This window comes from Ammospiza caudacuta, chromosome 12 (assembly GCF_027887145.1).
Source record: "Ammospiza caudacuta isolate bAmmCau1 chromosome 12, bAmmCau1.pri, whole genome shotgun sequence".
Classification (NCBI taxonomy): Eukaryota; Metazoa; Chordata; class Aves; order Passeriformes; family Passerellidae; genus Ammospiza; species Ammospiza caudacuta.
In genome coordinates this window covers 2,527,739-2,540,872 of record NC_080604.1, presented here as the reverse complement: position 1 = coordinate 2,540,872, position 13,134 = coordinate 2,527,739, and the positions used below count along the sequence as shown (strand labels likewise).

Genomic DNA, 13,134 nt, shown 5'->3' with positions numbered 1-13,134 from the left:
CATTAAATGTATTACTAGTGCTTGTCAGTCATTCTTCAGCCTTTAAATCAAATATTATTTTATTTAGAAGGTTCAAGATTGTGATAATGGAGAATGTTTTTCATCATTCTACTGGGTGAGCCTTGATTCTTTCAGCTTAATGAAACTGCTCTTACAAGTAAATTGTACATAATGCATTCAGCTGCTGAAGTGTCACAGAGCTGGCCCTACACTGTTAACACACAAGTACCTACAGGGGTTAGGACTGGAGCTGGTTTGAGTCAGCCTCACCCGGTACATAAATAGTTAAAATAACCCTGCACACCTCATTGCCTTACCATTTTGCTGAAGTTTCACCTTCTAAGTTGCATTTATTCAGAATTGGTTTTGTTGTTTGGGTTTGGGTTCTCTTGGGGGGGGTGTGTTCTTTTGTTTTGAAGATGAGTGTTTAAAATATTTTAAATTACTCAGACATTTAAAAATATGAAATGCCTGAAAATTAAGCCAGGTGTTTCTTGTCCAGATGGTGCTTTATCACTGTGCCATTCAAATACTTCCTTTTCTTGAACAAGGATTTAAAAGTGTTTCACTGCCAACAGATCACCTAATAATATATTGATACACATTTTTTTCTAGCTTTATGAAAAATATATTTCCCTCAGAAATTGATAGATTTAAAAGATTTGATCAGAGTACATGTCTCTCTGGTTCCTTGGCAGTGTTTTCAGATCTTCAGACCAACCAAGCAAGTCTATAAAATCTTCCAGTAATTCTCTCCCTTTTAGTTTCATATTCCAGTAGAAACATGGTCAGCACCTGGTGCTTTGTTATTTATTGCATGTATTTTGATTGCCTCTAAAATCTCTTGAAATTCTTCCACAAGAGGCCCAGCTTCTTAGGGAACAACCATTTATTGTTTGCCTATCTCCCTCCTTCAGCAGCTCATTAAAGCACTCCCTCTTATCGCTCTGTAATCGCATTCTTTGTGGCCAAGACATTTCCATTTGTGTTCTTTATCAGACTTACTCGGGTGTACATTGATATGTCTGTAAAATTACCTCAGATTCCTGGTGTGTGTATCGTGTTCCCAGTCTGCAGCACACCAGGTAACCCTGAGAGGAGGTGTTTGTCCTGGGAGAAGGGATGTGCTGACTCCTGTGGATCCCACAGCAGCGTGGAAAGGGGAAGCAGAGCAGTGCACCAACGCTGGTAAGTCAGCCTCTGATGTTTTAGTGACTCCTACCCCCGAGGCAGGGGCTCCTCACAGAGCACACACTGCACTGCCTGCTCACCCTCCTCTGGCCAAAAGAAATGCTAACACAGTGCTGCAATGCATGACTTCCAATTCAAGTGAAAAAATTAAAAAATTCACTTGGTAGTTTTACCATATAATGGAAACTGCAGATGTGCTCATCAATGTCTCCAGCCTTACTCTGCTCTTAAAATTGCTTAATATGCTCTGAAAGATGTGTTGGATGTTTACTTGCAGTACTTCACCATCATGTTTCATCAATAATCTTTAAGGTCCTAACTGCACCTTGCTGGTCCTTATGAAAATAACTCTAAGAAGTATTTGTTACTGGAAAATTATTGTTCTCACACTGAACACTCATCACCACCACTGCTGATGAGAGAAAGGAAATAAGTTCTGAGATTGCACACCCTGCTTTTAAAGCTAGGAACTACTGGGATACAGACATTTCCTCACCTCATTCACAACACGGGAAGCAAAGTACTCACTATCTACCTCTTATTTACTCAGTTGTAATTGTACTAACTGTAAACACATCGTACTGTTTAGTCATGGGCGATTTTATCACATTCCTCTCTAATATCCCAGTCTTTACTGAACTTATCTTCCTAACATGCCTACAAAGAAAGGTTCCGACTTCATTGAGAGAAAAAGTAAAGAAAATAAACAACCCTCAGTATTTTAGTTGGGGAGCGATTTAAAGGGCAAGGGCTTGATTTGCCAACATCTTTAACATTGCACATCTTTCTAGGCCCAGCTCCTAATGACTTAAATTGCAGCAGCAAAGTTCAGCTCTTCTGGAAATCAGACCACACAATTTCATGATGCGCAATCAGAAAATGAGTAATACACACACAGAAGCTGCAGGGAGAAGTGAACTGTCCAGGAGTACACGTTCCTCTGGGATAGAAAGTGGAACAGCATTGCTGAGGTACTGATAAATAAAACACAAGCTGAATAAATAGTGCAAAAAGTGCTCCTATGTAAAGAGAACATCCTGTATAAGTTTACTTGCTTAGAATAAATGAGAGCTGGTTAACTTCAGTAATACCACCTAAATTAGAGCTGGGTAAACTCTTAGCTGGTGTCCCTGGGCAGCAGGCTGATCTTCTGGGCAGGATTTCATGATCTTTACTCCAAAAAGCTTGCACTCTTCCTGAAATCCATTTTCCTGATGCATACATGTACCATCTCTCTGTCATAGGTAAGGACAGGCAGATCCTCTACATATGGAGCATCTCTCATACAAAGAAAGGCTGGGACAATTGGGTTTGTTTAGCCTGGATAAGCTTTGGAGTGACTTAATTGTGGCCTTCCAGTACCTTAAGGCACTGACAAAAAAGATGGGGGGAGGCTCTTTGCAAGGGCGTGGGGTGACAAGAAAAGGGAGAATGCCTTCAGACTGAAAGAGAGGTGTTTTGAGATTAGGTGTTAAGAAGAAATTCCTCCCTGTGAGGGTGGGCAGGCCCTGGCACAGGGTGCCCAGAGCAGCTCTGGCTGCCCCTGGATCCCTGGCAGTGCCCAAGGCCAGGCTGGACAGGGCTGGGAGCAGCCTGGGATAGTGGGAGGTGTCCCTGCCATGGCACGGGTGGGAGTCGGTGATTTAAGGTCCCTTCCAACCCAAACCATTCTGAGATGCTACGGCAATGAATGAACTGCAGCTTAGCATAGCTGTTAGTACCAGTGTGCCCGGGGAGCATGAAGGGGCCAGGAAGGCCAACGGCACCTGGCTTGCCCCAGCACTGGTGTGGCAGCAGGACCAGGCCCGTGACCGTCCCCCTGTGCTGGGCTCGGGTGAAGCCACGCTTTGAATCCTGCATTCAGCTTTGGTACCCCACGACATAACAGACATTGAGGTGCTGGAGCCTGTCCGGGGGACGGTCTGGAGAGCGACTCCTAGGAGATGCTTGTGGTTAGGCCCGGAGGAAAGGAGGTTTTTCAAAGCACCAGCGCCTCGCTGTTGGCGCCGCTGGAGTTCCCCCGAGGGAGGGCGGCGCGGCCCCGGGGGGCGGAGGGCGGGGGGAGGCCCTGCCCCCGGGCCGCCCTGCCCTGCCCTGCCCGGCCCGGCCCCGCCGCGCCGCTCCCGCCGCACTTTCGCGCCCCGCACGGTCCCGCCGGCGCGCAGCATGGCTCCCCCCGCGCCCTGGGCGCTGCCTCTGCTCCTGCTGCTGCACCTCGCCGCCTCCTCCAAGCTCAACACCCCCAAGGTGCTGCTCCCTTTCACCCGCGGCACGCGCGTCAACTTCACGCTAGAGGCCAGCGAGGGTTGCTACCGATGGTGAGTGCAGGTGCCGCCGCCCTTTGTCCGCTTCTCTCCCCGCCGGCACCTGCGGCGGCTCCTCGGCCCGCGGCGGGGCCTGACGGCTCCCGGGGCAGCCGGGCCCTCTCTCACCGCTTTTACCTCGCTGCGGGTGGGTTTGGGCGGCCCAGCAGTGCGGGAGCAGACACGGAGATAATCCCTGAGGGGAAAGGTTGTTTGTTTTGTGCAATGGGGGTTAAACCCGCTGGAGGGGGGCAGTGTCTGCAGGCCGGGCCCTGAGCAGAAGGTCCCTGCTTGTAAAGGAAGCTTCCCGCCATGGCTCCGTGCCCGACATGTGCCTCACACCCCGTGTGCACACACCCCACACGTGTCCACCTGCTTCTCCATGTACCCCACACCCCCCAAACGCTCCAGCTGCTTCTGCACATACCGTGCCCACTCTGCCTCCGCACTGCCCGTGTGCTCACCCTGCTGCCCTGCACTCCCGCAGTGCCACCCCACAGACACATGGCCACAGTGCCACCCCACACACAAACACATGGTCACAGTGCCACACCACACACACACACGGTCACAGTGCCACCCCACACACAAACACATGGTCACAGTGCCACCCCCCCCACACACACACACGGCCTCAGTGCCACCCCCCCCACACACATGGCCTCAGTGCCGCCCCATACGCACACACATGGCCTCAGTGCCACCCCCCCCACACACAAGGCCTCAGTGCCACCCCACACACAAACACATGGTCACAGTGCCACCCTCCCCCCACACACACGGCCTCAGTGCCACCCCCCACACACACACATGGCCTCAGTGCCACCCCCCACACACACACATGGCCTCAGTGCCACCCCACACGCACACACATGGTCACAATGCCACCTTGCACACACACAGAGCCACAGTGCCACCCCACACACACACACACATCGCCACAGTCCCGCGTGTGCAGGGACAGCACCCAGAACTCTGCTGCTGGTGTGGAAATGCCCTTTCTCTTGCTGTAGTCGGTAATGGGGGTCCTGGCAGCCTTGAGCTCAGGGTGTGCACATAAATGAGTTGTAGCTAAGTCGGGAGCCTCAGTGCTGCTCTAAGTGTAGGTAACAGCACCCTAAAGACTTCACCTGGGACAGTGAAGTCGACTTTTAAAAGTGAAAGCTTTCCCGGTTTTCTCAGTGTTGAGCACGTGGGATGTACTCCAGGAACTTCTGGCTGGGATCCCCTTCCTGCCTCGCACAGGGAGCTGGACTGGGCAGGGTTGGGCACAGAGGCTGAGGGCAAATCCCTCAGCATGTGCACATTTAGAAAGCTCACGGTGGTCTTCATGTTAAACAAATGTGGCCAACTCCTTGTCCTTTCTGTCGAGCTCCAGAATAGGAACTTAATCAGTAATGAGCAGGAGGTACCCACCTGAAAAAGAAGCAGCAGTCGAGGTACATTTAGGATGATACTTCCATGAGTGCCAGATGGGTGCGTGTAGCAGTTTTCAGTTTTGTGTTTGGCAGTTACTGAAATGCATCTTAAAGGGCTGCATTTTCATTCTCTGCATTTCTTTGCTTGGTTGTTGTATATTTCTTGTGTCTGGGCTGGGTACAAACCTTTGGTCTGTTACAATTGATATATTTGAGGGTACTTATGCAGAAGAGCAGTAATTAATTTCATCCAGAAGTCAACAAAATGAAAGTTCCTAGATGAGCTGCTTGTGGTCATGTAATTTAATTTTTAATGGACCATGTTAGTGAAAATCTCACAACTGTGGGTTTTTTCTCTTTCCGGACTCGAATTTTTGAAGGCTGCTGAGCCTTTAAAAGGGTTTGGTTTGTGAGGTAAGGTACATTGCATAAAGCTAAACCCCAAAACTCATAAAAGCACTGGTAAAATCTGGAAGTACAGACTCCCTTTCCTGTTTGCCAGTGAGCTGTGAGGTAAGGCTGGGTTGGCTGCAGCCATTCCTGCACATGCCAGGTGCTATCCCGCTGTCAGAAGCACGGAGATCTTTGCTAATCTCATTCTGAAGTCTGCAGATGAAAAGATGTAAGATTGTTCTCCAGAGAAATGCCAGATTTGACTCACATTCGTATCTCTAATGGAGGTGATTTTTGTGCACTTCAGAGCATGTTCTGTTGGTGCTGTTTGCAGCAATGACTCATATCCCTCATGCAGACAGACCTCAGCATCCTTTTCCATCCTCTCCCTCTGCCCTTCAGGGAAGAATTTTGGTTGGGAATTAAGGAAATTACACCTGATTCACCTTGTGTGTGCTGTTATTTTCTGTGGCTTGTAAATGGGCATTTATTCACTTCTGCTTTGCCAGGCCTGGCAGGATGTGGGTTGTGAAACTCGAGGTGTGCTCAGCAAAGCCTCTGGAGGGAAGCAGGAGCTGTGTGTGCCTGAGCAGAGGCTGCAGTTGCATCTGGGGCTCTCTGCCTCCTCCTCCTTGTCCCACAGGCCTGGAACTGGGGGGGGTTAGGAAGAAATGTGTCTGGAGCAGCAGCAGCACAGCCCCTTGCTGGCAGGGTTCCTGTTTCTCTCAAGGAGCTGCTCCTGGACAGGGGCTGTTGAGCTGAGCAATTTAGGAAGTACCAAATGCAGTGGCTTGGGAAGGAGTGACTCTGCCTCACGTTTGAGAAACGATGGGTGTGTTTGTGTGCCTGAGAGCAAGGATTTGAATGAAAGTGGTCAGATTCAGGCCCTCTGTGTCTGGAGAGGGGACTGGGGGTTTGTAATATGGGAGATTGAGGGGTTAGAGGTGGCCTGTGAGGGCTGTTCTGGTTGTTCAGCAGCATCTGATAGCAAATGACACCTTTTGAAGGTCTGCATTACTCATCTCAAGCGTCCAGAATTCAAAGGCAAGTGTCCAATTTCCTGAAAGATCAGTCTATTGCATGCTGTGACCTTTTTTTCCCCCAGTTTCCCTTTCAGCCTTCAAGTTTACCTCTGAAAGTAGGATATTTTCAAAGTGATTGTAGTGGTGTCTGAGAATTCCACTGATTGAGAGGGAAAAAGTCAAATTCTATCATCATCCCAGCAGACTGGGAGTAGTGGTAAAGTTACAAGCGTGGCTCTAAAGTATTTTCTGATTTTCAAGATGCTCATGCCTTCTGGAGTTTGGGTTGCCTTTATATTAAAATTATTTTTTGGGAAAAGCTTTATTTTCAAAGCACACGGTATTTCCATCTGTAAATATTGTACAGGGTGTTATTTTCAGGCATAACATACAGTCTGTGCAGATATATTTAGCATTTATATTGCATCTGTATTTGTCTTTTAACTACCTTAATCCATAAATTACACCTGAAAGAATGAAAGCTTTCAGAAGCAGAATTTTCTCCTTGAAACTTGTCATACCATAATAACATTGTCAGGGGGAGGAGGGGAACATACACACCAAAAACCCATTTTCCCCCAAGGTACTCTCCATGGCTGGGTGTTTGTAGCAGAAATTATCTGCAGTGTACAAATATGTTTACATATTTCATTATTTCCATTGAGTGTAGAACTGAGATACATGGTGAGGGCTGGTGGAGTTGAAGAGGAGTTTATTGCCACCTTAATGAAAGGTTTGTGTGTGCTCCTGAAGCTTCACTGAGGGGTTTGCATTGAGGTGATTGCTGTGGGAGAGGAGCTGGTGGCACAGTGGTGAAGGGAGAGATGCTGTGGCCGAGGGTGTTGGAGCTGTGGGATGCACAGATAGCCCAGAGAGCCCAAACCCACTGCATGGTGCTGCTGCTGCAGTGGCTGGCTGGCAAAGCTCATTTTCTGGCTCCTTACCTTGTTGTGGTTTTGTTGTAAATTGATCTTACTCTCCATGTGCTGGCTTGTGTGCTTTTAAAACACTGTATCAGTAGTGTGCATTGGGATCTGTTGCTTTGCTCTAAGACCAGTAGTCTCATCCCTGGCAATTTGGGAGCTGTGTTGTTTCCCGGATCACCTGTTTTACCACGGGTCTAAAAAAACCTGACTGACTCTCGCTGAAAAATGCTTTGTGTCAACAGTATCTCACAGAGATACTGTTAACTTCCATATTGTGAAGTGACATCTTAAATGTTTGCTATTTCCCACCTGCTCTGCATTTCCCTCTTGCAAGACATTGCAGTGTGCAGCAGGATGTTCTCCCTCTGCCTGCCTCACCTGGCTGTGCTTTCCCAGCAAGGCTTCAGGCTCTTGGAAGTGCCAGCAGGAGCTCAGAATTGGTTTGAGGTGTGCTGGGTGGTAAAGTGAGAGGGGCTGTGCTGCTGTGGCTCAGGTGTGTGTGTTACCTGAGAGTTTGGCGCAGAACCAGAGCAGGGGGTGTGAGTCTGTAGCAGAAGTGTTCTCACAGAGCCCAGGAGGCACAAGAAATAATATTGTTTCCCTTAGGTGATGTGTGAATATCAGTGCAAGTTTACTGTTGCAAAAAGCTTTTTCTCAGTCTGAGCATCACCTGTTCTGTTAAGGCAGACAGAAGGATTAGGGACTTGTTTGTTTTGGCCAACATTTCATTGCTCAACACCCATGAAATAAATGGTTTAGACTTTTGCTCAGTTTTTAGTCCCAAGAGTGACTGTATAATGTCCCTGGTGTATTGGTCAGGCCAATCTTCTCAAACTCTTGGAAACTTTTACTACCCAATTTCTGGCCCAAATGCCTGATAAAATTCTAAATGATCAGATCAGCTGACAGTCGTGGTGCAGCTCCACAGAGGTGGATTTTTGCTGACTCAGTCAGCTGAGTTTAGTCTGAGGAGCTGACAGAACAGTATAAAACACTGGAGCAATGAGAATCAACAGTGACTTGCCAGGGAGAGAAACAGGAACAGGTGCCTGATCTTTGAACCAGCTGATAAATAAATGAAGTATAATCTGCTGAGGTATTGACACGTGGTGTTACAGACCAGTCAATGAAGAACACAGGCATGGGCTTGGGTAGATGTGTGGATACAATCTTGTTTCTGTGTCTGGGGCCCTGGAGGGGGATGGAAATGGTGAATGAAGCAGGAATTGCCAAGAGGACTGGCGGCCTCTTTGCCGGTGCCATTCCTCATTCCTCTGCAACTAGGATTTTAGTCTGAAGGAAATACAAATTGGAGACTTTTGTGAGCTTTTTTCCCCTTCCCTCCTCACTCTTCTTTCAAGTGCTTCCTCCCTGCCTTGCTGTTTCTTACAGGCGCTGGCATGGGATCCAGAGCAAGTGCCAGAAATGCTTCCCATTGCTGGCTTCTCAGGATCTAATTTTGCCTTCTGACAAGCCCAGCTCTCAATGTCACACACTGACATGCTGCTGAAGAGCTGCTGTAGTTGGCAGGGGATATAAATTGCATTTTTTGTCACTTAAAGCTGAAGTTTCTTTTTCTTGCCCATCCAGGAGCCAGTAGTGATCCCAGCGTAGTGCTGCTGTAATCCCCAGCCTGGCTGATTAATGCCTTTGCCTCTCTGTGCTTGGCCCTGCATCCAGGTAGCTGTAAACAGAATGTGCTTCTGATATTGCTGAATGATAGAGGGGTCATCAGATACTTCCTATGTTCTGCTGGAAAAAATACTACTTGTGCAGATTGTTCTTAAATATAAATCAATACTAAACCAAGCCTCAGAAAGGCCCACTTGAGTAAAATTTGTACTAGAAAAAAGACATTCAGCTAATATTCTGCCTCCTAAACTACTACTAGAAGCCAAATAGTGGCTAATCTCAGTTTTTCTACTGCAGTGACTGGCTTTTAGCTGTAAAAGCTTGAAAGTTCCTTTAAGATTGGGGAGTGTATGTATGTTTACAGTTAAAATTTAATTGTTGTCATCTTTGTTCCTCCCTTTTTCTAGTCTGAAAAGTATCCTGTAATTAGATTCAGTTTTACAACACTGCTATTAGTGCAAACCACAGTGGTTTTGTATTACAATTCATAGCCAGATATTAAAAGAACAAATACAAACCACAGTGAAACCCCTGTTGTGTTGTAAACACAATCAATACCAGACTGCAAGAATGCAAAATCCTCAAATTAATAACAAAAAATCTAATGGTAGAGAGTATTAAGCAGTGTAAAGAGCTAAATAAAAGTAAATTTCCTACATATAATACTTACTTAAAAATACCTGCATATAGACTAAGTCAAATGCACATGCTCAGCTTCAAAAGCCAGCGAGGCAAGTACAGGAAAAGCCTTACTTGTGGTGAATGCTAATATTGTTTAAAGAAACTTGTCAGTGTTGGAAAACTCTTTCATGGTTGCCTGAGAACAACAGAACAACAGGAAAATAACTAATTGCTCACTTTTAATCTTTAAAACATATTTTAATTTTCTAGAGTAAAGCTGTGTGCTACTAATACAGAAAATCATGTTATTTTAGAAACAGTGTAAAACCTACTATAAAAAATATGCACATATTTGTATACATTGTTTAGGTACATAAACTAGATATAAACAAACAATTTTCAGCTTTAAGCTTTTAATTGGTGTTTAAATTGCCCATTGCATACTGCTGTGGGCTGTTTTTTCCTTGATCAGATAAAGTACTTTGAAATTCTGGGTCAGCAGTTGGTATTGTTGTTTCAAAATCCTCTAAAACTACTCCTTATGCAAGCAAAATACTTTTGGGAGCTTAAGATTTGAAACAGGATTTGCAGTTTTATTGCAGTGGCTACAGCAGAGGTCTGTGCTCACCTGGGCTGCAGCTGTTAACTCTCAGATAATTGAGTGTGGTGTGATGTGTTGTTTTCCAATAGATAGGATTTTAGTCAAAGAGAAATTCAGTTTTTCGCTGGTGTGGATTTGTTGGTTGTGCTGGCAAGAGAAGGAGGTGAAATCTGTATCTGGGGATTCAGGCATACATGACATTACTGTTTGTTTGGAGCTCCCATCCTGCTCCTTGCTGCTTAGAGAATTTTCCCCACACATCCCAGGTGGGCATTTTTGTACATCTTCTAGAGAAAAACTCCAACCCCATCCAGCTTCCCCATCTTTACTGGAGGGGGTCCAGTGCCCGGTTTAGATTGCATTTACCAGATAGCGCAGCGTTTTCATCAGAGCTGCTGTCATCCGGAGAAGCAATTCCCGAGCAGCTTTGTCACCCATCAGTGCTTGCTTTCATTGTTTTAATCCTTCAAAGGGCCCTTGTGAGCGGATCCCGGGCACACAGCCGGGGCTGTTCCCTCCCTGCTGCCCGGGGAGCAGCAGCTGGGACCGGCTCGGGCACAGGGCTGAGGGTCCGGAGGGATTTGCAAGGGCTTTGGCTGCTGGAACTTTTCACTGCAGTACCCCCTCAGATGTGTATTGCTGCTAGCTCAGATTTTCTTTCAAGAGGCTTGGTTTTTAACAACTCTCCGACTTTTGTTGTTGTTTTATCTTGACGGTTTTGGCGCATTGGAAGGGAGAGCTGGGCTCCACTAAGGAATGCCCTGCTCCATGGGCTCAGGGGAAGGTTGCTTGGTTACGTGGTGCAGAGAATGCCGAGCTTGCCTGCCCTGCCTCTGGCCTGGGCTTTCCCTGCGCTGGGGTCCTCGAGGAGCTGCTGCCATCCAGCTCTCCCAGAGGCAGCCGCTGAGCACACAGCCCGTCCCAGGTGAATCGCCGGGGCGGTCTGAGGGCAGAGCCGAGCCGCAGTGCTGACAGTCCCCACCCGCAGGTTCTCCACGCGGCCGGAGGTGGCGAGCATCGAGCCGCTGGGCCCGGCCGGCGTCCGCTGCTCGCAGAGAGCGCTGGTCCAGGCGCGCTCTTCGCAGCCCACGCGCCTCACCACCATCATCTCTGCCGAGGACACACGTGAGTCTGAGCAACCCCCGCCTCTCCGGGCATCCTGCCGACCTCAGCGAACAAAGCTGAGATCTGGGGGTGCACAGGCACGTTTCAGTTCCTATGCACAGTCATGTTAGACTTCCCATGGGTGTGGGTTTTAACTTCTGTTTGCCTAAGAGAAGTGTTAATGATTTTAATGATGCACCCAGGAAAAAGGTAATTCTTAAAACCCCTGACCCCCCAAAATCCACAAATCAAGGGGGTGACTGAAATATAAAAAAGTGTTTAATAAAAATGACTGACACAAATTTGGATACTTGACATTCAAAAAAGGTGGAATCTTACACATTTAGTGTCTGTCATACAATATACCTGGTTAGCTTTCATAGTGACAGAGAGGCAAAACCAATGCCGTGCAGTCACTAACTGAAGGAGTTTATGGGTGTTTATTGCCTGTGGGTAAGAGCCATTGATGTCTGTGGGCCATGAGAGCACTGTAGCAACCCTGCATAAGCACTCCCAGACAGCTCCCAGTGTACCTGTCAGTGCAGATGGAGATCAGAGTTTCTGCAGTCCAGTGAGGAAGGGAACTGTTTCTCTTGCTTTCTGAGCCACTGTTTGACCATGAGTTTCTTCATGGAGGTCATGACCAAGTTTCAGTTCCTTCAGTGTCAGTGTCTTGTGTCACTGGCTAAATTTGAGGTGCATCTTGACTTTATTGTTGTTCTTGATGAGCACATGCAGTGTTGTGCTTTCTTGTGCTCTTTCTGATGTCTCTTCAAGTGACTGGACAAGTGATTCGCTGTGACGCCATCGTTGATTTAATTCATGGCATTCAAATTGTGTCCACAACAAGAGAGCTCTACCTTGAGGATTCACCACTGGAGCTCAAAATTCATGCTTTGGATTCAGAAGGTAAGAGATCTACTTGTAGGAAATTAAATTTATATTAAAAGTTCTAGCTGTCTGATAGATGCACTAGCTTTATTTGTCACACTGTTGATTGTTAGAAGCCAAGTGGAGAATTTGAAGGAGTTTCTCTGGATAATACATTGTGAAGTTGTCTGTTCTCATTTCTTTTTTTTTTCTTTTGAGCTGAGGTAGTCTAAAGAATTTTGCAAAAGGATGTTTTTGTGAACAGTCAGGTATCTGACAGGAGGTTCAGAGGTGATGTTTGAGACCAATCGCCTATTGCTCAATCTGTTTAATTACTACACAGACATCTCATCTTTTGGACACACCATTTAGGCTCACAAGAGTCAGTGCATTTGTGAATGCATTGTTATTTAATAGGAGCAGAAAACTAATGCTTTTTGTAGTCTGTCGCATCAGAAAAAGAGCCATGATCTGCTAAGAATTCCATGCTTTCAACAATCAAGTTTTGTGCACACATAGTACTCCAAGCAAGGGATTTTTAGGACAACTACTGAGGGGAAATAATGTGTCAAGCTGCTATAAAAAGTGGAATTAATTGTTTTGTTTACTGTGCCCATCCCACCTGTGTTTGTAAACCATGAATGTTTTGAAGTATGGTGATATGTTAATAGTGAAAAGTAAATATGTTTTTATCCTATGTGTAGTGCTGGATTCGTGGCTTGGTGTTGTGCAAACTAGAGGGTGCTTCAGGGTTCTTCTTGCAGGGATAAAATAGAGAAATTTCCCAGGGAAATAAGTCATGGTTTATGTTCCAGTGAGACTCTATGCTTGTTCTGTTTTTGTTTTCATCTGGTTGTTTGATTTGTAGGAAACACTTTCAGCACTCTGGCAGGGTTGGTGTTTGACTGGACAGTGGTGAAGGACCCAGAGGCCGATGGCTTCTCAGACTCCCACAACGCTCTACGGTAAAGTCATTTCCTCTGCTCTCAAAGGATTTGTTCAGTCTGATGTGCCAAAAATATTTCCCCACATCTAGGCAGTTTATTGAACTGA

The 13,134-nt window shown here is 46.6% G+C and overlaps 1 protein-coding gene across 1 annotated transcript in view; it reads left to right on the top strand.

Annotated features, from left to right (window-relative positions):
* The first annotated feature begins 3,354 nt into the window (after positions 1–3,354).
* The window catches only part of NUP210 (nucleoporin 210), a 49,429-nt gene continuing 39,649 nt past the window's right edge, over positions 3,355–13,134 (top strand). The window contains exons 1-4 of the mRNA XM_058812913.1: positions 3,355–3,509; positions 11,096–11,232; positions 11,989–12,120; positions 12,950–13,046. Coding sequence (XP_058668896.1) covers positions 3,358–3,509; positions 11,096–11,232; positions 11,989–12,120; positions 12,950–13,046 — 518 coding nt within the window. The 5' untranslated portion in view covers positions 3,355–3,357. The remainder of the gene's footprint in view (positions 3,510–11,095; positions 11,233–11,988; positions 12,121–12,949; positions 13,047–13,134) is intronic.